Below are 27,977 nucleotides of genomic sequence, written 5' to 3'. Positions count from 1 at the left end.
CCAACTCACCTCTGTAACCGGACACGGAGAATCAGTCGAGTTCAGCACCAACATACCGACTAACCTCACCTTTCCACAGCCAAATGTCAGTTGAGACATTATCCTTTCACTTACACTGGGGGTTTATTTACAGTCTCAATTTGTTCAGTTTGTGGAAGAGCATAAAATAAGTTGTGTTCTTTTTTTGAGCTCTGCACTGAGAGAATTGCCCGTGAACTCTGATTGAATGCATTCCAGGGAGGCTGTGTGGGCCATTGTATTGTTGTCTTTGGGGACCTGTCACACATACACACACATACTCACACTAAGAAATTGAACTTTATACTTGATACCTTCAGAAAAAAGTTACAATAGCTGTCAGTGGTGTGGCAACTTTTCAAAATTGCACCATTTAGGTACTAATATGTGCATTTAAGGTATGAATATGCACCTTTTTGGGATCAATAAGGTACAAAGGGGCACCTTTTTAAACGGTACCACCCTAGTGACAGTTGTAGTGTCTTATTTTCTGAGAGTGTGTGCCATTTGACTCCCCACTCTTTTCCTCTACCAGCTCCACTGCAGCTGGTAGATATTGAAGCGAGGACTCCTTTTAACCAGAGCCTGGAGTAAAATTACGCCCACTTATCATTAGATCAAACACCCCTTCCCCTCATATCATATCCTTTCGTGTTGGCACACATACATCCATACACACGTACACGCACACACCCTAACCCATGCCCTGCTGATGACCATGCGTCTCTTGGTGGAGAATGTTTTTCATTCCTTCACTGTGTCCATGAATGCTGGCTTTGTCTACCTGCTCCATCTTAAACCCCCCTCTCTTCCCTCCATCTTCCTTCTTTCTGCCTCTCCCAACATTCTCTGATCTCTGCACAGGCCAGAACTGCTATGTGTGTATGGTGACACTTAAATCTGAGAAACTGGGAAAATTCGGAAATCGAGAATTCCAATAAACATTCTGACAAACATAATTATTCATTAAGCACACATTACTGATTTGATTGTGTAAGACTTTTTGTGATCAAAAATACACATTGCGCTTACAGTGTACATTTAAAAGTTTGGGGTTGGTTCAGTAGTTTTTTTTATACTTTTGAGGGAAGTCTCTTATGCTCACCAAGGCATATTTGATCAAAAATGCAGCATAAAACAGAAATATTGTGAAATATTATTACAATTTAAAAGAACGGTTTTCTTTTTAATATATTTTAAAATGTAATTTCTTCCTGTGATGGCAAAGCTGAATTTTCAGCAGCTATTACTCCAGTTTTCACTGTCACGTGATCCTTTAGAAATCATTCTAATATGCTGATTTGGTGTTATATTATTAGGCTATTACAGTTGAAAACAGTTATGCTACTTATTTATATTTTTGTGGAAATTGTAAAAAATAAAAATAAATTTCTTTGAAGATTCTTTGATGAATAGAAAGTTCAAAAGAACACCATTTATTTGAAATAATTCATTTGTAGTCTTGTAAATATCTTTACTGTTATTTTTGATCAATTTAATACATCTTCGCTGAATCAAAGTATAAATTTAAGTATAAAGTCTTGTTTACTCCAAACATTTGAACAGAGGTGAGTTTGATTAAATTCTGTAATTTACTGTTTTACTTCAGAACTATATATTATATGTAATTATATTTATAATTAATGTCTGACTTTGAAGATTCTCATTGTTGATCACTCTGTACATTCATTCTTTCTGACTTTATGGTTTTGGTTTTCTGTAATGAATGCATTATTTGTGTCTTTATAAGAATAAGCATGCCACCTGGATGCTTTGAGAACCTGGTGAAGCTCTTGGATTGCAGTGTCCACAAACAGGGTCAGTTTCTCAAGCCAGTTCACAAGACTTAACTCTCACCCTCGAATGTGTACCAGGGAGCTGCTAAGAATGTAGAGTCCCTGCGGTGAACTGCTTGTTTTGTTTAAGTAATCGCTGTGTGTGTGTGTGTGTGTGCATGTGTTTGTTCTAAGATACAGAATTAGTAAACACTATTGATTCCACTGAAAGACTGAAAGCAGACTTCATGAAATGCTGGCTTTGCAAAGAGCTAAAATCATACCTGAGGAAATATTTCAAAAGCCTTTGATGCCTAGCATCTCAAAATATGATAAGCAAGTATAATATAATATAATATAATATAAAAGTTATTATTTTTACTCTGTGAGAAAAAATTATGGATATAATGAATATGAATATTATGAATAATACGTTTTATCTGGAAAATATTTAAATTGATTGTGTGTCTGTTTCTGCTCACTGTTAAAGTACTGTTGGATAAATCTGAAAAGAAATTAGTAGATTTGGTAACACTTTCTTTGAAGCCTTTATGTATAATGCATTATAAAAAATAGTTTTAATGCATTAATTATGCTTTGTAATGCACCTTATAATGCATTGTACAATCTCATCAATAATTGTAACCATAGTTAATACATTATAACACTTATCAATTCATTGTTACACTATGCATTTTAAACGTGGTTATAATTATTAGCAAAGGGGAGCTGTTAAACCCAGACAGTGGTGTCCTGGATGTATTAAGCCAATTTGTGGCCTAAATCACTCTATCAACAGGGACCCTTCATTCAGAAAATCATCCGTCCCAGGACACCAGCCACTTTGTTTGCCATAGCTTATCTCAGAAGTTATGAGAATAAATAGAAAGCTTTATGAGACCAAACAAAGACAGAACGAATCCTTCCCCCACTTAAGGCCCCCCCATGTGGACTGTAATATCAAACAGAACAGTACAGTTTCCCACGGTCGTCACAGTCAGATTAGGTGAAAAACCACAGAAAATGTTATTTTAATACACTCTCTTATATAATATTAGAGGTCAAATATCCTGTCTGGGAGAGTATTGAAAGAACAATTGTGCAGCACTTTAATTACGGTGTAGTGTCGTCAAAAACGACACAATTGTTCACTCATGTGAGTCCGTTGGGCTTCTTATCTTGGCACATGGATCAGAACATTTTCTAAAGTTAATGTTTCAGGGTCTTGCATGCCATCTAGTTGATTTTATCCACTTTTAAAGGGATAGACCACCCAAAAATGAAAATTTTGTCATCAATTTACCCACCCTTGTGTTATTCCAAACTTGAAGAAGTATGACAAGTATGACTTCTGTCAAATATTTTGAAGAATGCTGTTAACATTTTAGGTTCCCATTAGGTTCCAACATTGACTTTTACTGTAAGGACAAAAAATATAATGGTAGTCAATGGGAACCAGCACATTCTTCAAAATATCAAAGCAATGCAACATGATAATGAGTAAATGAATTATCTTTTTTGGGACCATCCCTTTAATTCAGCTTTATTTGCCTTTAGCTTTCAAAGAATGGTGGAAAAGACCCATATTTACAAGAAAGACTGGTGGGTGCTTAATCTTCAGGCACGTATCGGCTTTCTGATGCCTGATGCCAATCACGGTCAGAGTTTTATTCACGACACGGGTCCTCGTGCCAATCGGCAGGCCCCACATCATCTGCTCCACAGCAACCCAGCCACCCTACACACCCCTGGAGCCTCGCCGTGTTCCTGCCAACGCTCTTCTCCTCTCCTCATCCTTCTTCCTTTCTGCACCCTCCCTCCATCCACACCCGGTGCTCTCTTCTCCCCCACTGCCCGGTGCTCTCTCACATTCCTCAGGTCGGCACACAGAGCCGCATTGTGTGTGCGTCTTACAGAGCACACAGTCAGGGCTCATTTCGGACACACACACACACACCCAACAGGGTGTGTGCACAGTCGCACCGATGAGTACACACACATACACATACTCCTTCATAAAACTAATAGACATGCATTCACGTGCGCACACGACCACAAATGCACACACTGATTTTCATATGTGCACACTGTATACACAATCATCTGCATACACAGGATGTCTCACACCGAGGCTAAGATTCCAGTATCCTTATTCCTTCTTTTATGCTTCCACTCGCTTTTTGCAGTTTGATCTTTTAATCCCTTGAGCATTACAAATTTTCTCTCCTCTGTTCCCACAGTGGGATAGATGATATGGTAGATGTTTTATTGTGATTGGATTGTGGAACAGTTATATAAAGTATAAAGGAAATAAACTTGTATAAATTGCATAAACTGTTCATAATAAATTGTACAAACTACACTGGGGAAGACAACAAAAATACTGATGGAGCAACAAAATAAGTGCCCATTTAAAAGCAAGCCACTTTACAGTTAGATATTCAAAAGATGTGAAACATTTGAGGACAAAAATACACAGTAACTGTTATTTTTGTGTTTTATTATATTTATTCATATTTAAAATAGTCATTTATTCATTTCATGTTCATTTTATTTTTACTTTAGTAACTTTATAGGGTTTTGAGATTTTTTTAAATTATTTCTTTATTATATTTTATATTTCTATTTAGCTTTATTTTTTTTAAATTGTTTTAGTTGTAGTAATTTTATTGTCAAGTATTGAAGTCTAGTTGTTTGTTAGTTGATAAACAACAAGTTTAGAAAGTTGGAATTGTTGAATCAAAAAGACAATATGCTGTATGATGTTGCTTATCCTATTCACAGTGAATTGTGGGACATCAATATTTAAGATGTTCAATACCACCAGTAACATAATTTTTGGCCTTGCAAGAATGTTGAAGTATTATTGAAAATGCAAACTGCAAATATATCTGATACATCAGGACTGATGATGCTCACATTATATGTATGAGCACCCATGGTTCTCATACTCACAGTATTTTTAAAACTTCATGACATTATCTTGAGTTTTTATGGTCATGTGCAACCTAGTGGGTCAAATCTTTGAAACAATGAAAGTATTTTGGTTCTCCAAGTCTCTTTTCTGAGCAAAGGCCATTCTGATGCACTTTCATACAAAAGCACAGAGAGAAAGCCCACCACTTGCCAGGAAAGGGCAATGAGGGGAGGGGGTGGATGGGTTTGGATGGAATTGTTCTTGAGACAGAGGAGTGGCGGAGATTTTTTCCCCCTCTTCGTTCCCAATGGGGTGGGCTGGGGGGCTGATATGTCTCGTATTTCAGCGCTCGTGGGGGTCGGGGTTGGACTCACGTTTTGGGATAAACTAAGATTCATAAATGCGCCAGTGGACATAAAACCGCGGAGCTCTGACTGACGCGGTGGGTTCTGTCTGTGTGTGCCCGGCGTCGGATCCTCCCAAATACATCCACCTCCACTTTCACACTCCCCGCGAGCACAGAGCTGCTGCTCCGCCGGTTCCTCGGCGACTTTGACCCCTGAGGACCTGCATGTCTAATCTTTAGACATGTTCAGATTAGTGGATTCACGGACTCTCCTGCTACTTGTAGCAACGCATTGCGTTTTGCTATCCCTTGTAAGATGTCAACAAGAAGATGACCGTAAGTTGGAGTTTTTAACATTGAAATTCAAAGTATTATGCAAAGTATAAAAAAATGTACGGTGTTGCCATGGTGACATGAGAGGAAAGTTTGGAATGGATCAGTTTGTGTTGCGCGTTTCACCTCTGGAATGGGGAATGTCTTGGCTCCTTTTAAAAAAAATATAAGACCGCATGCTTGTCCTTTAGGTCTAAGTCTGCAGATATCCAAAGTTTAATTGCAGTCTACAATGCAAACAAGTGACGCAACGCGTCAAAACGCAAAATCTGTGTAAGCTGCATCGCGCTCCATTGATTTGAACATTCTGGTTGTCGCTCGTCGTACAGACAGAATGACCGATGCTGAGGCTGCGCGACAGCTTAACGCGCTCAGACTCTTGTGTGTATTAGATTTCTAAGTTAGCTAAAAGGTAATGAACAAAACAGCTAAAGTAGCTACGTATTCATTGTGCATTAACGTGTCTCAGCATCGGCTCAGCAACCACAAAGGTTAGAATGCAAGTTAATCAGTGCGCAAAACTGATGCTCGCCAAGTAGCCTAACTTTCTCCTGAGGAGGTTACTATAGCAACAGTACGCTGTTCAAGCTGGATAGGATCAGTATCATTACTGTATAGTGACAAAACATGTATCTTTCTCTCATTATTTATCACTTTAATATACATTTGATGTTTTAATATAATTGTGTTAGTGTGAGTTGTGAGACACAACAAAATTACTGACAGAAAAAAACAAGCTTCCTAAGAGTCACTGAATTATTAGCTGTATTATCTCCTAGTTCGTTTAACGTAGGAAAAAGTTACATGATGACAAAACATTTACTTTTAAATTTTTGCTTTTACGTTTCCAGGGAATTTTCATTAAGTAGTCTATGTAAAGTGCTCTTTTTCTTTATAATGGGATACCTACATGCAGAAAATATTGACGATCTTTAGAGTTCTAAGAGGAACTTTTAAGCGAGTGTGGTGAACCGATGCCTCAAGTTTTGTAAAGATAAGGGTTATAAGGGTGTAACCATTTCAGCATTATGATGACTGATCTCTATATATAGGCCATTAATACATCCACTAGTGGTAGTGTGAGCACTGTTTCACTCAAGATTAGGAGCAAAGGTTCTTGCAAGGGTTCAAACGGTGCTTCATTAGCACACGTGCAAAGGATTTATTTCGGTTTTAGTTCAGGGAATTTTACTTAGATTAGAAGGAGATTTGGGGAACTAGGTTTGGTGGGTGGATAGGGAGGGGGTCTGTGGAATGTTGTTTGAAACGCCAAAACATCAGACTGGCAACCTCAATGAGGCACAAGCATCTTGGAAGAGTGTCATGTGAGATATTTGGTAAACTGTGAAGCGATAGAAGGATAGTGACCCAGATGATGATCTCCTTGTGTTCTCACTGTGCTTATTACATTTCTCACTTCTCAATAAACAAGGAAATATCAATCATGCAGAACGCTTGCTTAGGCCTGCCTATATTTGCATCCAAGAAAAGTAGATTTTCCATATTTACAGTTCAAAGTTAAACAGCTATAATTGGCACATTCATATACACTAAGGCTGAAAGCTAAAGTCAAATTACACTTTCATATGAATATCTGAAACGCAAACACATCAAGGGGTTCTGTGTGTGTGAGGGCTGTCCTTTCCGACCCATGAGGGTGTGTTTGCCCTGGTGGTAAGCGAGACCATTAGATCCAGATGGAGCTTTCGAGAGGGGTGTGTTTGCATAAGGCACCAGGCTGTCAATGCAGCCCTGTCTGTGTTTGAGAAAGCCCCATTCATGGCTAGTTTAGTAGATTTGGGGTTCAGTTACAAATACGCAGACTACAGGAGCCCACATTTGACACCAGGGTGTCAGATATGCATCCTGCAAATATTACTAGCCAGTGTTGTGATGAATGTATAATCAAAATGTAACCAGATGCCAGCCACCAAGTGAACAGAAATTAGAATTTTGTTTATGCATATAAATATATCCATATATTTATATATCCATATAATTTAGAATATCAAATACTAAATATATTTTATGAAATATATACATATATATATATATATATATATATATATATTCTAAAATATTTCTAAATTATTAGGAGATCCGTACAGCTTGCTTTTTCAGAAAGAGGTTGATATTTTTATGTCGTTCACCTGTCTCTTACCCCGATGCACTCCTTTCTGTCGCCGCCCTCTGGTGGCTACAGAGGAAGACTTTGGTGGCTGCATCCAAGATGGACAGCAGTATGCAGACCGTGCAGTATGGAAGCCAGAAGCGTGCCGTGTCTGTGTATGCGATGCAGGGGCAGTGCTATGTGACGAGGTCATCTGTGAGGACCTGAGAGACTGTGCCAATCCCATCATTCCACCTGGAGAGTGCTGTCCCATCTGCCCAGCTGACACCGACGAACCTATCGGTCCGCTCTCTGCTCCTACACCTCTCTTTGCTTATCATACCTGTTCTTCTAGCTGTCTGCTCTGAGTTCTGTAACTATGACAAGTGTCACATACCACTAGACTACTCTAGATGGTCATGTGATTGTGTTCAGAACTCAAAGCAAACATTTAAAGGGAAGAAAGCAACACTTTTAAGTTTTATGTTTGCATTATAGTGCAAATTATGTTTTTCAGTTAAAGACTGTTATGGCTCAAATGTGTCCACTTTTTTCTTTTCTTTTTTTATATAGAAAGTGCACAATCTTGACACTAGTTTGCTGTGAAATCCTTTATTTTTAGACAATATATTTAGACACTATTTAAATAAAAAATAATTACAAGTGTATAGTGGTCATAAGTTTTGAGCTAACTTATACTTCAGTCCCATGTTTCATTCTGAGGATGATTTGACTTATTTAGGTAAAAGTATTAGTGTATTATATTATATTATATTATAAACTTTCATTGAGGGACATAGATATTCAATTTTTAACACAAAAAATGATGCAATAAATCTCTTGAGAGTGGACTCGCCTTGGCCATAGACTGGTTTAGTTTGGAAAAAAGCTGAAAAACAAGACAATGAGTCTTTGAATGGGAGGTCATGGCACAACCTCATTCAAACAACCTAATTAACAAAAAATTTACAAGTGTTCTTTCAACTTTTTTTTTTCATTTACTTCATGCTGATACTGTTCATTTTCAAAATTAAGTGTGTTGTTCCTGGCACAGATACACACAATAATAAGATGAACATAGTTATCAAAATATGCAGAAATGTTTTCCTAAGCATTTTAATATATTGCTTCTCACTGTAATCAGCTCATGGCACTCATACAGAATGAGTTTTCACTAAATATTTATTTTATTTATTTATTTAATTTTATCTAATTTGCTGAGCAGCATATGGCCTAATACTGCTTCTTATATAAAACATAATGCACTATCATGTTTTAAACGGATCATGAGCTTGCACCTTCATATTCTGCCTTTAACAATTTAACCGAAGCAGATTGGGAAGAGAATGATGCTGTTTTGGTACACGGCCTTGTGGGGTGCTGCTGTATTGGTCTTTTCAGCTATGTAGTTTCAGCAGGGAATAGCAGTTCATTAATTCTGACAGTAACACCAAGTGTCTGACTAGTTTACCGTCCTCATTATAATTAGTATTAGCTGATTACTTCATTCAGAGCCCGTTTTTCCCTGACCCTTTGGTGACCTCTAATTTTTTTATGATGAGCCAGCAGTATTATAATGAATGTATGATTCAGATGTTGTGACTGCAGACAGACTGTTTTTCTGCAACACTGATTGATTTTGTATGCTTGCTAATTGATAGAATACATGCAAAACTACTTCCTCTTGTGTCTAACCGTCAATCTTTATCTTCCCTTCATCCTGTGACATGGTTCAACAGGGTCACTTGGTGCAAAGGTGAGACCTTGACTTATTTATCATGTCTTTATGTAAGAAATGGATAATATTCTTAAGGTTTAGATTGAATACTGAATAGAATTAATTGTATAGTAAGTCTTAAATGTGTTCTTTCTTACTCTACACAGGGACAGAAAGGAGAACCAGGCGATATTGCAGATGTAAGTCATTTCACCAGTAAACAGCTTTGGGTTTTAGACTGATTTTACTAGAGTTGGAAAATAATATTTATTTGTTTGTTTCTGTAGGTTGTAGGACCAAGAGGACCTGCTGGCCCAATGGTGAGATGAATTATCAATACTTTGGTAGTTGGTTTTTGAATAATTTGCCACACATCATTGCTTTTCTCCACTAGGGGGCTCTCCAGACCGTTTATTTGAATATACTGTTGTCCCTTTCATCTCTGAGACCTCAAACTTTAATTTTTGACTTTTTTTTATTATTTATATTTGTCTTTTTGTGATTTTAGGGGCCCCCAGGAGAGCAAGGACCACGTGGTGAGAGAGGACTTAAGGGTGAAAAGGTAAGACATTTTGCCTTTTCAAACTTTTTTCTCAGACTTGTTAGGTAAAGTGATGTCAGATCTTATTAGCAGTTAACCGGGTACAATAAGGCGGCGGGGGACACACTCTGCAGGATGCTGTCATGTGAAAAGGCTTTAGTTAATCTCTTTTCTTTTCCGCTCATATGCTCTCTTATTTTTCTCCCACCCTTTAGGGAAATCCCGGCCCAAGAGGGAGAGATGGCGAGCCTGGTACACCTGGAAACCCAGGACCCCCTGGACCACCAGGACCTAATGGTCCCCCTGGACTTGGAGGAGTATGTTTCTTCTCTCCTTTCATCTATTCACTAAATTTGTGTCTCCCAAATGAGGGGTTACTGTAAGTGTGTTTTTCAATGTGTGTGCAGAACTTTGCTGCTCAGATGGCAGGTGGTTTTGATGAGAAGGCAGGAGGTGCTCAGATGGGTGTGATGCAGGGACCAATGGTGAGAAAAAAACAGTGTTCACAGACAATCTATATATCTATCTATATATATATATATTAAATACCTTTTGAAATTGTGTGAAATACATGTTTCTGTTTTAAACTGCAACCCATTTTGAAAGAATCTCTCATCAAGTCAATATTTTAAAAGTACTCAGTTTGGCTAATATGGATCTGTCAGAATAATACAAATAATAATAGTTATTATAGTATATAGTTCTGTAATTCCGAAACTGTTATATGAAAAGTTTGTAAGGTCTTGCAGAATGCTCTGGAATGACATTTAATTTCAAGCTGTAGTTTCATTTGTTCAATTTTAGTCTGCATGACAGATATTTTACATCCGTGTGAGCCAAGCATTTTTTAACATAACATAAAAAGCAAAAGCTACATTCATTAATAAAATGCATTAAATGCATAAAATGCTTTGTACTTTAAGATCTCCAAACATTGAATAAATGCAGTTCCAAAAAGGTTTTCTTTAAATAAATGATTGAACTCTTCATCATACAGAATAATAATATCTTGAGAATGAAATGCTTTTATCTGAGTTCTGATATTTAGTGCCCCCTACTGACTGATTTTGTCACAATAGCATTTCCAAATGCCACCTGTTCTCAAAAAGTTACAGTGATTCATGGATTCTAAGCGTGTAACATGAACATATACTTACAATATATGGGGTTACTAAAAATAAATCACACACAATGAAATAAATAATTATTCTAATTAAACTTCAACTTGCTTTGAAATATGATCTATAAATGATAGGAAATAGCAACAGTCATGCTGTTTATATTTATCTGGGCCAAAGTTGCCATGCTGTATTTCAATTTCATCTGTTTTATCTACAGGGTCCAATGGGCCCCCGTGGTCCTCCCGGCCCCTCTGGAGCACCTGTAAGTAAAAACACATCATTCGTAATCCTTTTATATTCCCAGTTAATTGAAAAATACAACACAATGCTGATTATATTCTCAGCCGAAGCTACCATTGATGAGACAGATATGAGTAATATGTTAGCACCCACCAACGCCAACTCCTAAGCTCTCACTGTCATTTGTTTCCTTTCCAGGGCCCACAAGGTTTCCAAGGCAACCCTGGAGAGGCTGGTGAACCCGGCCCTGCCGTGAGTGTCCAAAACCTTGCCTACGTACACACACATATGACATTTTACTAACCCACATATTACATGGCCCACACAGATGACACATTCAGATGCACATAGAGACAGCTTTACTAGGTCAGTTAAATCAATTTATAACAATTGTTTTACTACAGGGTCCTCTTGGACCCCGTGGCCCACCTGGACCCTCTGGAAAACCCGGAAGTGATGTGAGTAGTTTTTGTCACTGGCTTGATATTCAACCTTTTCCAGATGCTGAATGCTTGACAGACACTAACTACAATGTCTCTGCCTGCTCTTCTTTTAGGGTGAGGCTGGCAAACCTGGTAAGGCTGGTGAGCGTGGAGCCCCAGGGCCTCAGGTAAACAACATACACAAATAAAGACCTTTCTTTATTTGTCACTTGTTTGTGTTCTGATTATGGTCATATAATCTAATATAATCAATTTGTTACAAAGATGCTACATAATTCATAAATATATTTCTTATGTATATGACAGGGTGCTCGTGGATTCCCTGGAACCCCTGGCCTTCCTGGCATCAAGGGACACAGAGTGAGTTTCAATTGGAATTAATTGTTTTTCTGTATGTTTGTTTCTGTAGAAATACATGGATTTAATCTTTGAATGTGTTTGTAGGGACACCCAGGTCTTGATGGAGCTAAAGGAGAGGCCGGTGCTGCAGGTGCTAAGGTACAGCAACATAAAAACTGTGAGCCGAAACATCCAACTCTGACAGATAAATTATGAAAAATTCATCCTAACACAGTGTCTATAATCATATCTGACAGCATATAAGAAGAAACTGCAAACAAGTTTCACAGGGCTTCAGAATTCTATCATATATTTATCCAATTTATGACATAGTACGGCATTATTGTTTCCAAAATCTGCTTTGGAACAATATATATTATTGAATAATTGAATTTGATTTAATATCCACAGATATTTTAAATTAGAAAGATATTTTAAACTAATACTCCTATAAAACACCAGACCTTTGACAAACAGAGTATATAATAATAATATGCACTACCTGCTCATTTTCACCTAACTGTACCAGTAAAACTATACAAAAGTCATCCTATCAGACTGTCTATACTGATATTTGACAAAAAAAGCATACATTTCACATGGCATCAGAATTATAACACATTTATCAAATGTATATGTAGTTGTAAAGCATTATTGTCTGCAAATCTGCTTTGGAAAAATATATGTTATTAAATAATTTAATGAATTTAATTTAATTTCTACAGATAAAAGTTTTTTAAACTATAAAGACTCCTATAAAGACACCAGAACCTTGAGAAATAAATAGTTACATGTATTACCAAATGCTAAATGTGCTAATTCATTTTTAATTAGGTTCTGAGCAAATTCATTTGACCTAATATTATACAACTATCAGGTCTAATCAGTCTCCTTTCTCTTCTTTCAGGGTGAATCTGGTGCTAATGGTGAGAATGGTGCTCCTGGACCAATGGTCAGTACCTAGAGTCAGAAATGGCCTGACGATTAATTTAGCTGTAGTTTTCTGACACTGAAATAGTGCATCTAACACTCTCCATCCTGTTTTCCTCTTTTTTTTGTCTATCAGGGTCCACGTGGCCTGCCCGGTGAGAGAGGTCGTTCTGGACCTCCTGGTGCTGCTGTAAGTGAACATTAAGACAACTGGCCTAATAAACAATACTGTATACAATCAAAATTGCAGAAGCAAGGGTGGCTCCAGACTGTAATGATCTACTCATGTCCGTCCACAGGGTGCCCGTGGTAATGATGGTCTGCCTGGTCCTGCTGGTCCTCCTGTAAGTGCATTTCCTCACTTCCTCAAGTGCAGGAAGTCTATGTAATCTTTACATTATGGTTCCCATTCGACTCTGACTTGTTCTTATGCTGTTGCTAACTAATGGTAAACGCACATGGGATGCCTAGGGATATCAAGGCGGATGATTGTCGATATAATGCAGATATATGTATTTAACTTATTCATAGCAAATAAATTCATACAATATTCATACAATAATTTCAAAAAATATTTTAAAATTAGATCATTTGCATCACCCTTTTATAAATCACAGAAGAACATTATAGGGATGCATAAAGTGCATGAGGAAGTAAGCAAGCCTCTTTGATCATTTGTTGATGTTTCTATCCTCAGGGCCCTGTTGGTCCTGCTGGTGCTCCAGGTTTCCCAGGATCCCCTGGTGCTAAGGTAAAATACCATCTTCACTACAGCACTTCACTGTCAATTCTTAACCTATTCTCAATTTTCAGCATTTTTAATTTGCACAGATTAACATTATCCTTGATAATGAGATGTGATGTTCACTCCTGCAGGGTGAAGCTGGTCCTACTGGAGCTCGTGGACCTGAGGGTGCACAAGGACCCCGTGGAGAGGGCGGAACACCTGGATCACCTGGACCCGCCGGTGCATCTGTGAGTAAAATTACAGATGTTTTAACAAGCAAAGTATGATTTCATTTTATTTATCGGCGTAAACAATATTAATACACATTCTGCAGGGTAACCCTGGTACTGATGGTATTCCTGGTGCCAAAGGATCTGCTGTGAGTATATCCATATAATTTATTTTTCTCTTTCACTCATTTCTCTGTATATTTTAAAATCATTTTTTAGTCTGGTCACACTGTTGCAGTGAATCTATTGTAAACATTTTTCTCTTTTACAGGGTGGTCCTGGCATTGCTGGTGCCCCTGGTTTCCCAGGACCCCGTGGCCCCCCAGGACCTCAGGGATCTACTGGACCTCTTGGGCCTAAAGGACAATCTGTACGTAATCACACCCTGAACTATTTAAAAAGCTTTCAGTGTTTCCCAGACATCGATTAATAACTTCATATTGGTGAATTGCACAGGTTACTGATTATTCTGCCATTTGAGGTTCGCCATTGCGCTAATTAAAAACGCTCTTGTGTTTATACAGGGGGACCCTGGTATCCCAGGATTTAAAGGCGAGGCTGGACCCAAGGGAGAGCGTGTAAGTAACCCACATTATACTTATCATCAGTCGTCTGTTCTATTGTATCAGTCACAATTATTTGAAATATTGTAGCAAATTAATCAGTCTTTGTTTTTTCCTAATTACACAGGGTGTTGCAGGACCTCAGGGTGCTCCTGGGCCATCTGGAGAGGAAGGCAAGAGAGGACCAAGAGGAGAGCCTGGTTCTGCCGGACCTCTCGGACCTCCTGGAGAAAGAGTGTGTATCTTTTCGTAATTAGTTTTACTGATTCACTGAATGATAAAGAACCACATTAATAAGCCCATATGTGTTGTTCTTTGCTAGGGAGCTCCAGGTAACCGTGGATTCCCTGGTCAGGATGGTCTAGCAGGAGCAAAGGTTGGTGATTTAGTGTAATAGTTGGTTACTCATCTAATCAACCCATTTATTTCCTCTGTACTCAAATGTTCTGTACTATGATAGGGCGCACCTGGTGATCGTGGTGTTCCTGGTGTGACTGGCCCAAAAGGAGCAACTGGAGATCCTGGTCGCACAGGCGAGTCTGGTCTTCCTGGAGCCAGAGTGAGTGATTGCGGTATTTCTGGGATTTACATGAAATCTGATTATTCAGGGCAATTTAGATCATCATAACTGCAGATAACAAACATTACAATCTAAAATCAGCGTTTATGATCGTTGATTTAAAAGCTCATAGCATTTTTCACCATTCACCTGCTTCCTCTTCTCACAGGGTCTCACTGGGCGCCCTGGTGATGCTGGACCGCAAGGAAAAGTTGGAGCACCTGTGAGTATCTATGAAATTTAAAGCACTTTTAGGTTTGCTTCAACATTAAAGATGTTACAGCCTGCAAAAATATATACACTACTGTTTAAAAGTTTGGGTTCAGTAAGATTTTTTTTAAAGAAATTAATATTTTCATCCAGCAAGGATGCATTAAATTGATCAAAAATGTCAGTAAAGACAAATTTTAATGTTAAAATAGATTTCTATTTCAAATAAATGCTGGAGAAATCAGCATAGAATGCTTTCTGAAGGACCATGTGACATTGAAGACTGGAGTAATGATGCTGAAAATTTAGCTTTACCATCACTGGAATAAATTACATTTAAATATATTAAAATAGATAAGAGTTATTTTAACAGTGATTCACAATATAACCATTGTTACTGTATTTTTGATTAAATAATGCAGCCATGGTGAGCATAAGAGATTTCTTTCAAAAACATAAAAAAATCTACCAACCCCAAACTGAACACTATATGTTTTACCCAAAAAGAGACTCCATTTTGAGATAATAAATGCTGCACCTCATCACAGTACAGGGCAAACTTACTAAACAGTACTAAACATGTCTTATTCCTTATAGGGTACCCCTGGTGAAGATGGGCGCCCTGGTCCTCCTGGGCCTCTCGGAGCTCGTGGTCAGCCTGGAGTGATGGGATTCCCTGGACCTAAGGGAGCCAATGTGAGACCATTAGAGTATTTCGGCATTCCAGCTACTAGTGTTCATCTTTAGGTCCATAAATTTGTTTGGAAAGTTTACTGTATGTGTTGTACCTCATTGGATTGTATCTCTCTCTCACAGGGTGAACCTGGAAAACCTGGAGAGAAAGGACTTCTTGGACGCACAGGTCTTAGAGTAAGTCATGTTCCAATGTCTAGATTACTTGGCCTTGTATGTCAGTAAGCATCAGATCTAATACTAAACTTAGCAACCATATATCAACACCTTGGAAACAACCCACAACACCTAGCGAGTTTTTGTACAGACAAGCACCAAGAAAATGTAAAAATGTATTATTTCTCTCTTTATTATTTCTTCTGTTAGGGTTTGCCTGGTAAAGATGGAGAGACTGGAGCTTCTGGTCCACCTGGTCCTTCTGTGAGTTTTACATCACACTAGTCACAATGTCTTATGACCTCAATTCTTTCAGTCAGTCAATAAATGACCATGGTCTGAAACATTTCCTTTAAGACTAAATCATGATTTCAATGTGCTTTTAGGGCCCAGCTGGTGAGAGAGGAGAGCAGGGTCAACCTGGTCCATCTGGCTTCCAGGTACTTTCAAATTAATATTCTACTATATTATTCAATTGTGAAAGAGAAAACGGCACTTTTTTAAAATTACTGAAGCCGAACAAGAAGTCAGGACACAAAGAGTAATTATTTATATGTAAGTTTCATGGGATCAGGGTTTTCTAAGAATTACTCTGTTTCTGCACAGGGTCTTCCAGGACCTACTGGAGCCCCCGGAGAGCCTGGTAAACCTGGTGACCAGGTGAGGATTATTTCTCGATATTTATTTTAATTCACTATTTGTGCCTTTGAGATGTAATTAGTGACTTTAAGTATCCCAATTATGCTGAATTTCTCTCCATTTTCTCTATAGGGTGTTCCTGGAGAGGGAGGAGCTGCTGGTCTCACTGGACCAAGAGTGAGTTCCTATCTTTAATTAACAAGACTCCCAATTACTACTGTAAATCAGCAGTAATGTGACATTACACAAAAATAACTCTTGCCTGTGCTTCTCTTAGGGTGAACGTGGTTTCCCTGGTGAGAGAGGAAGCGCTGGCTCTCAGGGTCTCCAGGGACCAAGAGGACTTCCAGGAACTCCCGGTACTGATGGACCTAAGGTGAGATCACATCTGACTGAGATTATGCTCTACTATTACATATCAAATCTGTCCATTCTTCATTCTTAAGATACTTAAATAGTCAAATAAATGAATACCTTATTGTTCAAAAGTTTGTGGTTGTTAAGTTTTTAAAATGTTTTTGAAAGACATCTCACCAAACCTGTATTTATTTGATCAGAATTACAGTAAAAACAGCAGTATAGTGAAATATTATAATGTATTTTTTTCCTTTGTTGATAAAGCAGAATGTTTAGCAGCCATTACTCTAGTCTTCACTGTCACACAGTCTTTTAGAAATCATTCTAATATGCTGATTTGGTGTTCAGTTCTTCTTATTATTGATGTTGAACAGTTGTGCTGCTTAATATTTTCTGTGGCAACTGTGATACATTTTTAAAGATTCTTTGATGAATAGAAAGTTCAGCATTTATTTGAAATATAGATTGTGTAACGATATAAAAGTCTTTACTGTCACTTTTGATCAATTTAATGCATCCTGCACTGAACAAAAGTATTAATTATTATAAAAAATAATCTCTCAAACTCCCCCTCACATCTCTGCTTGATTTCCAACAGGGTGCAATTGGACCAGCTGGTGCTGCTGGATCACAGGGTCCTCCTGGTCTGCAGGGCATGCCTGGTGAGAGAGGAGCTGTTGGAATCTCTGGAGCTAAAGGTGACAGAGTAAGTGACTTTAAAAACGGTACTCAGTGATTACATCAACCTAATTTCATGGTATTAATTTACTGAATGAATGAGTGACTTACTGACTGTCTCATTTAATTAGGGTGACAGCGGAGAGAAAGGACCTGAAGGTGCTCCTGGCAAAGATGGTTCAAGAGTAAGTGCTATAAAGAGAGCAGATGTAGGGAAATGGCTTGCTTTTTTCTTGCTTATCATAAGTAATGATGTTTCTGTCATTTTTTCCCCCAGGGTTTAACTGGTCCAATTGGTCCACCTGGTCCTTCTGGTCCCAATGGCGCTAAGGTGAATGTCTCATCCAATGGTTGCATGTTAAAATTATTTGAGGAGATTATTTAATTCTCTTGTTTAATTACTTGTGGGGTGGTGATGGTGCAGTGGATAAGACACATGCCTTTGGTGTGAGAGACCCGGGTTCGAATCCACTGTGAAACACCAATGTGTCCCTGAGCAAGACACTTAACCCCCTAGTTGCTCCAGAGGCGTGCGACATATATAGCAATTTTAAGTCGCTTTGGATAAAAGCGTCAGCTAAATAAATAAATGTAAATGTGTACTCTTTTTCTTTTCTCACAGGGTGAAACTGGTCCCATTGGCCCACTTGGTGCTCCTGGTACTCGTGGTGCCCCTGTAAGCAAAACATTCATTTATTACAACTAGACAGCAAACAGAAGAAAGAATTGAGTTTGTGCTTTTGTCATATGTTTTAAAGGTTATCTTTAGACTTCTTCTAATTCATTATTGTTTCGACATCCTGTTAGGGCGATCGTGGTGAGATTGGTGCACCCGGACCTGCTGGCTTTGCTGGACCTCCTGTAAGTAGAAACACAGTTACAAAAAGCCTCCATTTTACGGAAGTGATAACATTATAAAAGATCTTTTCTAACTCAAAAATAAAAATTACTTTCAATACGGCAACATTAATATAATGGCTTAGCAATTCTGTAGACAGACGACTAAATTGAACTTAAAAAAGCAGTAAAAAACAACCAGTCGATAATACTGTGAATGTAAAGGGGTATTCTACAATACAAATATGGGCACTAACACCATTATACATTAGGTAGTCATTTTTAAAATGGAATATTCTTATAAGTGAAATATCTCAGGATTTTGGCATTTTAAAAAGTGCCAGTAAAATGATTAGCAAAACATTGTGTCAATTAATTATTACACTTTAAAAAATGTACAGTTCTCTGTTGCTACAATGTAAAAAGGATGTGGTGAAATAATTGATTAGGGAGTGTCTTTACTATTAAACTTGGAATGACTTTGAAGCATTTAGTCATAAGGAAACTCTGATTACAACCTTTTGGCACTGTCACTCTTTAGGGTGCTGATGGCCAGCCTGGAATTAAGGGAGAGCTGGGTGAGTCAGGACAGAAAGGTGAGGCTGGATCCCCTGGACCCCAAGGACCATCAGGAGCACCCGGCCCAGTGGTAAGTAGTTCTGCTTCACTACCTATTGATAATTTAAGGTATTTGGTAAATCGTTTTTACACTGATATGTGGTTAAAAGAGGCAGTTTTTAGAAAGCACCTTAGTTTTGGTTATTGCCACTTGACATCTTTAAAGTGCTATTGTCTACATAAATTAAGAGTTTAGCACCATGCATCAACTTTGTGCTGTCTCTGCATGGACTAAATGATTATATTTGGCTCATTGGTGTTCACTGCTTGATTTCAGGGCCCAACTGGTGTTACAGGACCTAAGGGAGCACGCGGAGCCCAAGGAGCCCCTGTGAGTTACTTAATTAAATTACTTAAGTAAATTAGTCATAAGTAATCATACCAAGTATTTACCAGTAAATACTTGGTATGATTAATAAATACCAAGTATTTACCAGTTACTTTGACAGTAAAAGTTTTTGACTGGTATTGTTTCTTAATAATAATATATTTCCCTGTTGTAGGGTGCCACTGGTTTCCCAGGTGCTGCAGGAAGAGTCGGACCACCTGGCCCCAATGTAAGCCCCTCAATATCACAGACACATCTCTGCAGTTCCTCCATATTTTAATCAAACTGAATGACTGTATTATCATAAACGTATCCAAATCCGAAACTTATTTTTTAATTATTCTTTCCCAGGGTAACCCTGGTCCTCCTGGCCTTGTAGGTGCTGCTGGTAAAGATGGTCCTAAGGGAGTTCGTGGTGATGCCGGTCCCCCAGGCAGAGCAGGAGATGCTGGACTGCGTGGACCTCCTGGTGCTCCTGGAGAGAAGGGAGTGCCTGGAGAGGATGGTCCTCCTGTAAGGCTCAGATTCATTCATACATACTTACTTTAGCATTGAAGGCACAGGTGTATTCTGTACAGGTTCATTGTTTCTTTACTGTATTCTTAACATTTCTTCTCTCAATATTTCCTGTGTAGGGTCTTGATGGTCCTTCCGGCCCTGCTGGTCTTGCTGGTCAGCGTGGTATTGTTGGTTTGCCCGGTCAGCGTGGTGAAAGAGGTTTCCCAGGACTTTCAGGACCCTCTGTAAGTAAACAAACCCACCGGCAACATCATTTCTATATGAAAACATCTTATTGTCATTCAAGCACTGTTTAAATTCACGATATAGAATAGATTTTTGTGTTTTATTTATCAGATCAAGAAAGTGATTTATATTAAGCATTAATTTTAAAAATGCTTTTTTAAGGGGCCACTTACTTATGTTTTATCTCACATATGTCTAAATAATTTTTTCTTAAAATTAATTTTGTATTATTACGCAAGAATACCTTTTGCCCAGATAATCTGATACTGATGGAGGGTGATACAAATTTGTACCACAGGGTGAGCCTGGCAAACAGGGAGCTCCTGGCTCTTCTGGTGACCGTGGACCCCCAGGCCCTGTTGGACCTCCTGGATTGACTGGGCCTGCTGGAGAGACTGGACGTGAGGTAAATAACACATACGTGCATAACATGATAAATCAGTACCAAACAAAGTAAAAATAGACTGCAAAAATCTGACTCGCACAGATAGATAGATCCGCTGATCCACAGATAGATAGATTCCACTGAAGTAAAGTCAGTGAACACTTTAGTGAACATTTTCTTCCTGTAGATATTATAAGACCAGATCTCACTCATCCATTCTGTTTGTCTTCAGGGTAATCCTGGATCTGATGGTCCACCTGGTAGAGATGGTGCTTCTGGTGTGAAGGTAAGGAAACAAACAATCTCATATAATATCCTTTTGTTGTCCCCTGTTTTTTTTTTAAATCAAAAACAGTCCAGCTTGGCTAGTCCATCTTAATTCCATACAAGTAAACAAAATATTACTATTTGTCACATACACTGAGGTCAAAAAGTCTGAGACCTCTAGTGAAATTATTTTTTGCATTACTGTTTTGAAATTACTCGTCTGTTTTAATTATTTTGTGTTATCAACATATTTTACTGAAAAAAATCATGAATTTCAGAATGAAATTCAGAATTATTTATGAAATATTTCTTACTTTTTTATGTAATTTTGTAAATATTTGGACTAAAATGCTGGTTAGTCCATGCACAAATGAATTTCCAACCAGCTGTAATAAAGAATGTGTTTTACTCGTTCTTTTCTAGGGTGAGCGTGGTAACACTGGCCCAATCGGTGCGCCTGGAGCTCCTGGTGCACCTGGTGCTCATGGTCCCATTGGTCCAATTGGCAAACAGGGAGACAGAGGAGAGAATGTGAGTACATCAACTTCAAAAATCTCATTTTCAACAGTATAAAGATTATATCTTCTGCATACAAGAATGCATGATTTCAATACATCCACGAATTTTGTGGTCTGCTTTGATAGCATAATTACAATCAACAATAAGTACAACTGGTACATAAAACACATTAGTGTTACACCATTAAGACCAGATCTAACATTAACATTTCTCCCCCCAAAAAATTCACCTGTAAGATATTAGACAAGACCATCCTTATTAAGATCAAAAGCTCAGAGCTAAGGAGTTTTAGCAGTGTCTACCACTTATATTACATTAAGTGTTTTATTTATTATGTACCATCTTCTTTCCTTTTTAAAGGGCCCACAAGGACCTTCTGGACCCCCTGGACCCGCTGGAGCTAGAGGCATGGTTGTAAGTACATTTTATGAAGTGCGTGGAACAAAACAGAACATCGAAAACATCAGGCTTTAAAATTCTTGAAATAACCAATATCAAAATATATAGGACATACAATATATGGCTATGAAGAAAATCCAGTAAATTGACCTGACAACTTCAGAGGGGTTTCTTACACCTAAACACCTAAATTTGACTGCTTTACTTTTTAATAATATTTTTAAGTTAAAAAAATCACATCAGGTCATTTTGTGGTTTAACTGTCTCTCGCTTTATAGCTGCTCACATGTTGATGGACTTTTTCCATTTCTCTGTATCAGGGACCCCAAGGACCTCGTGGTGATAAGGGTGAGGCAGGAGAAGCTGGAGAAAGAGGTCAGAAGGGACACAGAGGATTCACCGGTCTGCAGGGTCTGCCTGGACCTCCTGTGAGTCTCTTTTACAAGTCTTAGTTTTATGAACAATTTACAATGGTAAAGTAGATTTATTAGGTATGCTTACACTTCTGTCCTGTCTCCTCAAAAAAGGGTACTCCTGGAGACCAGGGTGCTGCTGGACCTGCTGGACCAAGTGGTGCTAAAGTGAGTGTGGTTCTCAGCTAGTTAAATTGAGACTACTTTTTTTTAAAGGAATTACTTCCTTTAATGCTCAGATGGATTATTAATGTTCTGTTTAACTCATATTACTTGCAATAGGGACCTGCAGGACCTGTTGGACCAGCTGGTAAGGATGGTTCTAATGGTCAGCCTGGACCTATTGGACCACCTGGACCTCGTGGACGCTCTGGAGAGACAGGCCCAAGTGTGAGTGCACATAAATCCTGATATATTCACTGACATCAGGTCTATCGACATTAAAAGAGCATTTCTGATTCCTTTTGTCTTCCTATCTGCTCTCATTAGGGTCCACCTGGTAACCCTGGACCCGCTGGTCCTCCTGGTCCCCCTGGCCCTGGCATTGACATGTCTGCCTTCGCTGGGTTGTCTCAGCGCGAGAAGGGACCCGATCCTCTGCGTTACATGCGTGCTGACGAGGCCTCCAGCTCTCTTAGACAACATGATGTGGAGGTGGACGCCACACTGAAGTCAATCAATAGCCAGATCGAGGACATCCGCAGCCCAGATGGCTCCCGCAAGAACCCTGCACGCTCCTGCCGAGACCTGAAACTCTGCCACCCTGAATGGAAGAGCGGTGAGAGATTCAGAGACAATCTAACTTTAGAAAATGTGTGTATGATACTCGCTATTATTCACTTAAATATGTTTGGTCCCTATCCACAGGTGACTACTGGGTGGATCCTAACCTTGGTAGCACTGCTGATGCCATCAAAGTTTTCTGCAACATGGAGACCGGAGAGACCTGCGTGAAGCCCAGCACTCCCAAAATCCCACGCAAGAATTGGTGGAGCAGCAAGAGCAAGGCACAGAAGCACGTGTGGTTTGGAGAGAGCATGAACGGTGGATTCCACGTGAGTATAATCCTTACATTTTGGAGATCTGCACTTTAAATTTGAGTAAAATGACCACAAGCACAACAAACCTCAAAGCAAATCCTAAAAAAGTTTTGAAAAGTTGACAGTACCAAAAAAGGTACATCTGGAAGTGATTATGAACAGCTGTTTTATTCCCAGCCAGAGTGTCTGTAAATTCTCACTGCTGGTTTGGGGAGCTGTTCACGGTTCTGAATTTCTGTTGGTCTATGTATATTTGTAACATCCAATCGACAAGGAGCTGTGCTGAAATACTCTCTCCTTCCCTTTGTGTCACTGTCTTGCCTTACATTTAATTAGCTCTGTTTTCTTTCAAGTAATATTAACGACCATATTTTAAAGATATTAAAAGATATTTTCTCTTTCTCTAACAGTTCAGCTATGCTGATAGCAGCCAGACTCCTAGTACTACCAGCATCCAGCTGAACTTCCTGAGACTGCTGTCTACTGAGGCCACTCAAACCATCACCTACCACTGCAAGAACAGCGTTGCTTACATGGACCAAGCCACAGGCAACCTGAAGAAGGCCGTTCTGCTGCAGGGCTCCAACGATGTGGAGATCAGAGCAGAAGGCAACAGCCGCTTTACCTATGGAGTACTTGAGGATGGCTGCAAGGTGAGTCACACAATAAAATATCATTTTCAAACATTCTGGCTATAAAATTAATTCATTGAAAATTAATTAAAAATAATTTAATTAATATTTAAATATATTATTATATTTAGTGAATAACTACCATTCAAAGGTTTGGGGTCAGTATGATATTTTTTTAAATGAAATGAATGCTTTTGCTCAGCAAGGATACATCAAAGTGATCAAAAGTGGCAGTAAATACATTCATAATTTTATAAAACAATTTTTTTTAATAAATGCTGTTCTTTTGAACTTCATATTTATCAATAAATCCTATAAAAAATATTGTTTCCACAGAAATATTAAACAACACAACTGATTTCAACTTTGGTAATAAGATAATGTTTCTTGAGCACCAAAATCAGCATTTTAGAATGATTTTTGAAAGATCATGTGACACTGAAGACTGAAGTAATGACTGTTGAAAATTCAGCTTTGCCATCACAGGAATAAATGAATAAAATATATGAATAAAATATTTTAAAATAGAAAACTGTTATTTTAAATTTTAATGATATTTCTTTTTTGATTTCATTTTTAATCAAATAACTGCAGTCTTGGTGAGCAATAAAAGATTTCTTTTAAAAGTATCAAAAATCTTACTGACTCCAAATCAAAAATAATCAAATATTTATTCATATATATACTTATTTTTATTTCATTTATATTTCTTTTTTATATACTTATCCACTTAAATGGCTTTTTTGCTGTCTTACAGAAGCACACAGGTCAGTGGGCCAAGACTGTGATTGAGTACAAAACTCAGAAGACATCCAGGCTGCCCATTATGGACATTGCTCCCATGGACATCGGAGGAGCAGATCAGGAGTTTGGAGTGGACATTGGTGCAGTCTGCTTCTTGTAAAAAAAATAAAAAATCAAACATATGTGGATTATGAAATAAGACATGGAAAAATACCAATGACGAGCAATAACTGTGAGGATGCAATACACTCTCCAAGTAACGAAATATGGAAGAAAAGAAAAGAAATCTGAAAATTGACGAAAGTTTTTTTTCTCTAAAACACAAAAAGTTGTGCTGTCCACGTTTAGTGTGCAGGAAAACCAGCGCTAAATGGGATTGCCCCAAATAGTCTCTCCCTCTGAAATCCAGCCATGTTTCCCACAAGCCCTCAGTGCAGCGCCTCCTCCTGCCGGGAGCCAAGAGGGGAACAGAATGAGCAAGCGCAACCAAAAGATTCAGAGATTCAAAGAAAGACAGAAACATGGCTTGATGTCATCACATCCTGCAGGGGTGGGTGGTTGGGTGATGCTGTACAGCGTCATGGCTGGATACCACAGTAGTCCCTCCCACTAAAGAAGAAAGACGGCCATGCCCAGTCCCACTTCACCCTGCCCTCTGCCTCTTGACTGTGACTCAGAAGAAGACATCACATTATGCAAGATTTTGTGAAATGTTAAACCTGAGGAGGGAATAAGTTAATATTTACTGTGCATAGTAACAGTCTGTACTGAAACAGCCAGATCTATATATTTTCACAATTATATGTTTGTGTGTGTGAGCATGTGCCTATACACACCGACAATATTTTGGGGAAAGTGCAGTTCCATTTCTTTTTTGTTTGTTTGTTTGTTTTGTGTAAATCTTTTTTTCCCCCATGATTGCCCAAACTAGGAAGTTTTGGTCCCTTAACATAACAGCAGAAAAAGAAAAAAATCTAATAAATTTGGAAACCATTTCTATTTTTTGTTTATTTGCATGATCTTCATTTTTCAAGAAAAGCTACCTCACACAGGAAAAAGTTAAAATCTGGATGTGAACGAAAGCAGCTTGGGGTTCGAGAGGTGTCAGGAAGACCCCCCCGGCATGGCTCAGTCCATCTTCAGAAGGTGCTATTAGTATTGATTTATCAGTCAGTATTTCCCACAATTCCCAGACCATCCCACTCCCTAACTAGCCTCATTCGACACACACAGCCTGCTCAGAGGATGCGGAACTATGCGGGATGATCGAAAGACAGAGGGACTCTTTTGGCAATGCCGGAATTTTGCTCCCAAAGGATCGCCGTATCGCTGAACAGGATGTGTGTGTGTGTGAGGGTGTGTATATTTTTGCTATAATTAATATTATTATGATCTTGGTCTTTTTTTTTGTTTGTTCTCTCTTTTTGGTTCTGGTTTTGTTACGATTTTAATTAATGTAAATTGAAAATAAAGGAAAAAACGAGGAATTATGAAGTCAGATTTTAATTGTGTTTTTAATCATTATGAGCACAAACAGTAATATATTTTTATTTGGCATAGATGTACGAAACTATGCACTGCTTGTGTGTATGTGTGTGTATAGACACCCCTGACTATAACTTTTTAAGAAAAGATTTAGTTAAGTAGAAGTAGATGAGAAATAGAGTGGTGTAACTTCATGGATAGACTATCCCAGATGAAAAAGTGCAGTAAAAGTACACTTCCATAATGTACTTAATATACTAAAACTTATTCTTTAGTACTTCTTAAGAACATCTAAGTGTACTCAACTGTGCTATTTTGGGACACCATGAATATGTACTAAAATGTGCTATTAACATACTTTTTCTGTATTTAGTTACCACTTGTAGTACAATTGAAACCATCTTTCATAAATATACTCATCATACATAAAAAATACACAATTAAAATATGAATATATACAAAATGTATTTATAATGTATTGCCCATATATTTTGATAGAATAAATAATTTCAAATATATTGTAATTATGTTAACATTCCCTTTATATGATATACTTAACATGTTTGTGTTTTTAAATAGTACAATCAAGTACACTATTACTGTGCCATTAGTAGCACTTTTTTTCCACATTAAACAAATAGCACTTTTAGTACTCTATGCTAAAAGTACTTACTGGTAAATTGTGAATTTTGGTACACATCTAAACACACATGAATGAATAATCCTATCATGTGCTATTAGTGCATTTATAGTAGCCTAAGCACAGTAACCTATAGTTGTCATGGTTACTGTATTGTTAAACACACATGAAGAAAAACAGTCTTTAATAAATCCACAGAAGATAAATCCAGACAGAGGTTAGGCTTGTAACGCATGTAACATAGACAAGACTCAACAAATCAGAAACAATGACAACTGACTAAATAGTGAAAACGCTGCAAAGTTCAAACAGTGTGATGGTGTAACAATAGGGGTTGAAAATCCAAATAGAACTTAGTGATAGTATATATAAAAATCCCCTAAAATTGTATGTAAAGCAATTGTAGCACACTTTCAAGCATTGCAATTATAAAACACTTCTGGTACTTTATCTGACTACACTTAAAAACAGAGTTTAGGGTTAGTGATAATTAGTGTATTTATATTAAGTGTACTTAAGTAGCACAGCTGGGAAAATGTACTTATACCTATTACATTACTAATATGTTTTAAATAAAACCTATTTAATTTAAACTTAAGATGACTATATAAAAGTGAACATTGAAATAACTTTTAAATTATTCAAAGCACACTTTTAAGAAATACACTAATAAAAGTCTTTTGTATATTTTTGCGGTAGTATACTTTATTTCAATGTTCTAAAAATCAATTTAAATATCAGTGGTATTTAGTATACTTTTGCAATTGCACTAAAGCACTACTGAAGTAGAAACAGACTTTTAATTAGTGTATTTATGGCATTACAGCCTTGTGCAGATCTACAATCTTGTCCCTGATGTCCTTTGATAGCTCTTTGGTCTTGCCCATGGTAGTGGAGAGGTTGGAATGGAAGATACTTTTTTTTTTACATATTTTACTTTAGATACATATTTTATGGACAGGTGTCTTTTATACACACAACCAGATGAAATTAGGAGTATCTTCTTAAAGTGACAGGACTAATTTGTGTTCCACATGTGCACATAACCAATCTGTGGGAGCTGGTTGGTAGGGGATCAAATACTTATTTGATTTACTAAAATATAAATCTTTTTTAAACATTTGTATGCTGCTTTTTTTCTAGATTTTTTGTTTGATATTCTGTCTCTATCAGTACTACCTACTATAAAATTATAAACTCTTCTTTTTTTAAGTGGGCAAACATACAAAATTTTTTTTTGGTATTTTTTAGGGGTATATTGCTTTAACAGAGATGTCAAGAATG

At 37.8% G+C, this 27,977-nt stretch overlaps 1 protein-coding gene across 2 annotated transcripts; it reads left to right on the top strand.

The window, feature by feature from the left end:
* The first annotated feature begins 5,120 nt into the window (after positions 1-5,120).
* Positions 5,121-26,730, top strand: LOC306848427 (uncharacterized protein). Of its 2 annotated transcripts, XM_079382968.1 has the most exons (54): positions 5,121-5,392; positions 7,593-7,802; positions 9,239-9,255; positions 9,384-9,416; positions 9,504-9,536; positions 9,725-9,778; positions 9,973-10,074; positions 10,165-10,242; positions 11,096-11,140; positions 11,317-11,370; positions 11,523-11,576; positions 11,675-11,728; positions 11,868-11,921; positions 12,006-12,059; positions 12,808-12,852; positions 12,967-13,020; positions 13,130-13,174; positions 13,528-13,581; positions 13,707-13,805; positions 13,892-13,936; positions 14,059-14,157; positions 14,312-14,365; positions 14,478-14,585; positions 14,673-14,726; positions 14,811-14,909; positions 15,079-15,132; positions 15,717-15,815; positions 15,936-15,989; positions 16,179-16,232; positions 16,355-16,408; positions 16,575-16,628; positions 16,740-16,784; positions 16,885-16,983; positions 17,563-17,670; positions 17,774-17,827; positions 17,920-17,973; positions 18,265-18,318; positions 18,450-18,503; positions 19,021-19,128; positions 19,375-19,428; positions 19,601-19,654; positions 19,777-19,938; positions 20,061-20,168; positions 20,468-20,575; positions 20,787-20,840; positions 21,245-21,352; positions 21,701-21,754; positions 22,060-22,167; positions 22,267-22,320; positions 22,435-22,542; positions 22,642-22,930; positions 23,020-23,207; positions 23,603-23,845; positions 24,582-26,730. In XM_079382968.1, the coding sequence occupies exons 1-54, from the start codon at positions 5,299-5,301 to the stop codon at positions 24,726-24,728; spliced, it is 4,476 nt and encodes a 1,491-aa protein (XP_079239094.1). In that variant the 5' UTR covers positions 5,121-5,298; the 3' UTR covers positions 24,729-26,730. The 2 variants fall into 2 exon arrangements, with proteins under 2 accessions (XP_079239094.1, XP_079239095.1); XM_079382969.1 differs by lacking the exon at positions 7,593-7,802.
* The last annotated feature ends 1,247 nt before the right edge of the window (positions 26,731-27,977 follow it).

This window comes from Barbus barbus (genome assembly GCF_936440315.1).
Source record: "Barbus barbus genome assembly, chromosome: 28".
Taxonomy (NCBI): domain Eukaryota; kingdom Metazoa; phylum Chordata; class Actinopteri; order Cypriniformes; family Cyprinidae; genus Barbus; species Barbus barbus.
This window is presented reverse-complemented; position numbering and strand designations above follow the sequence as displayed.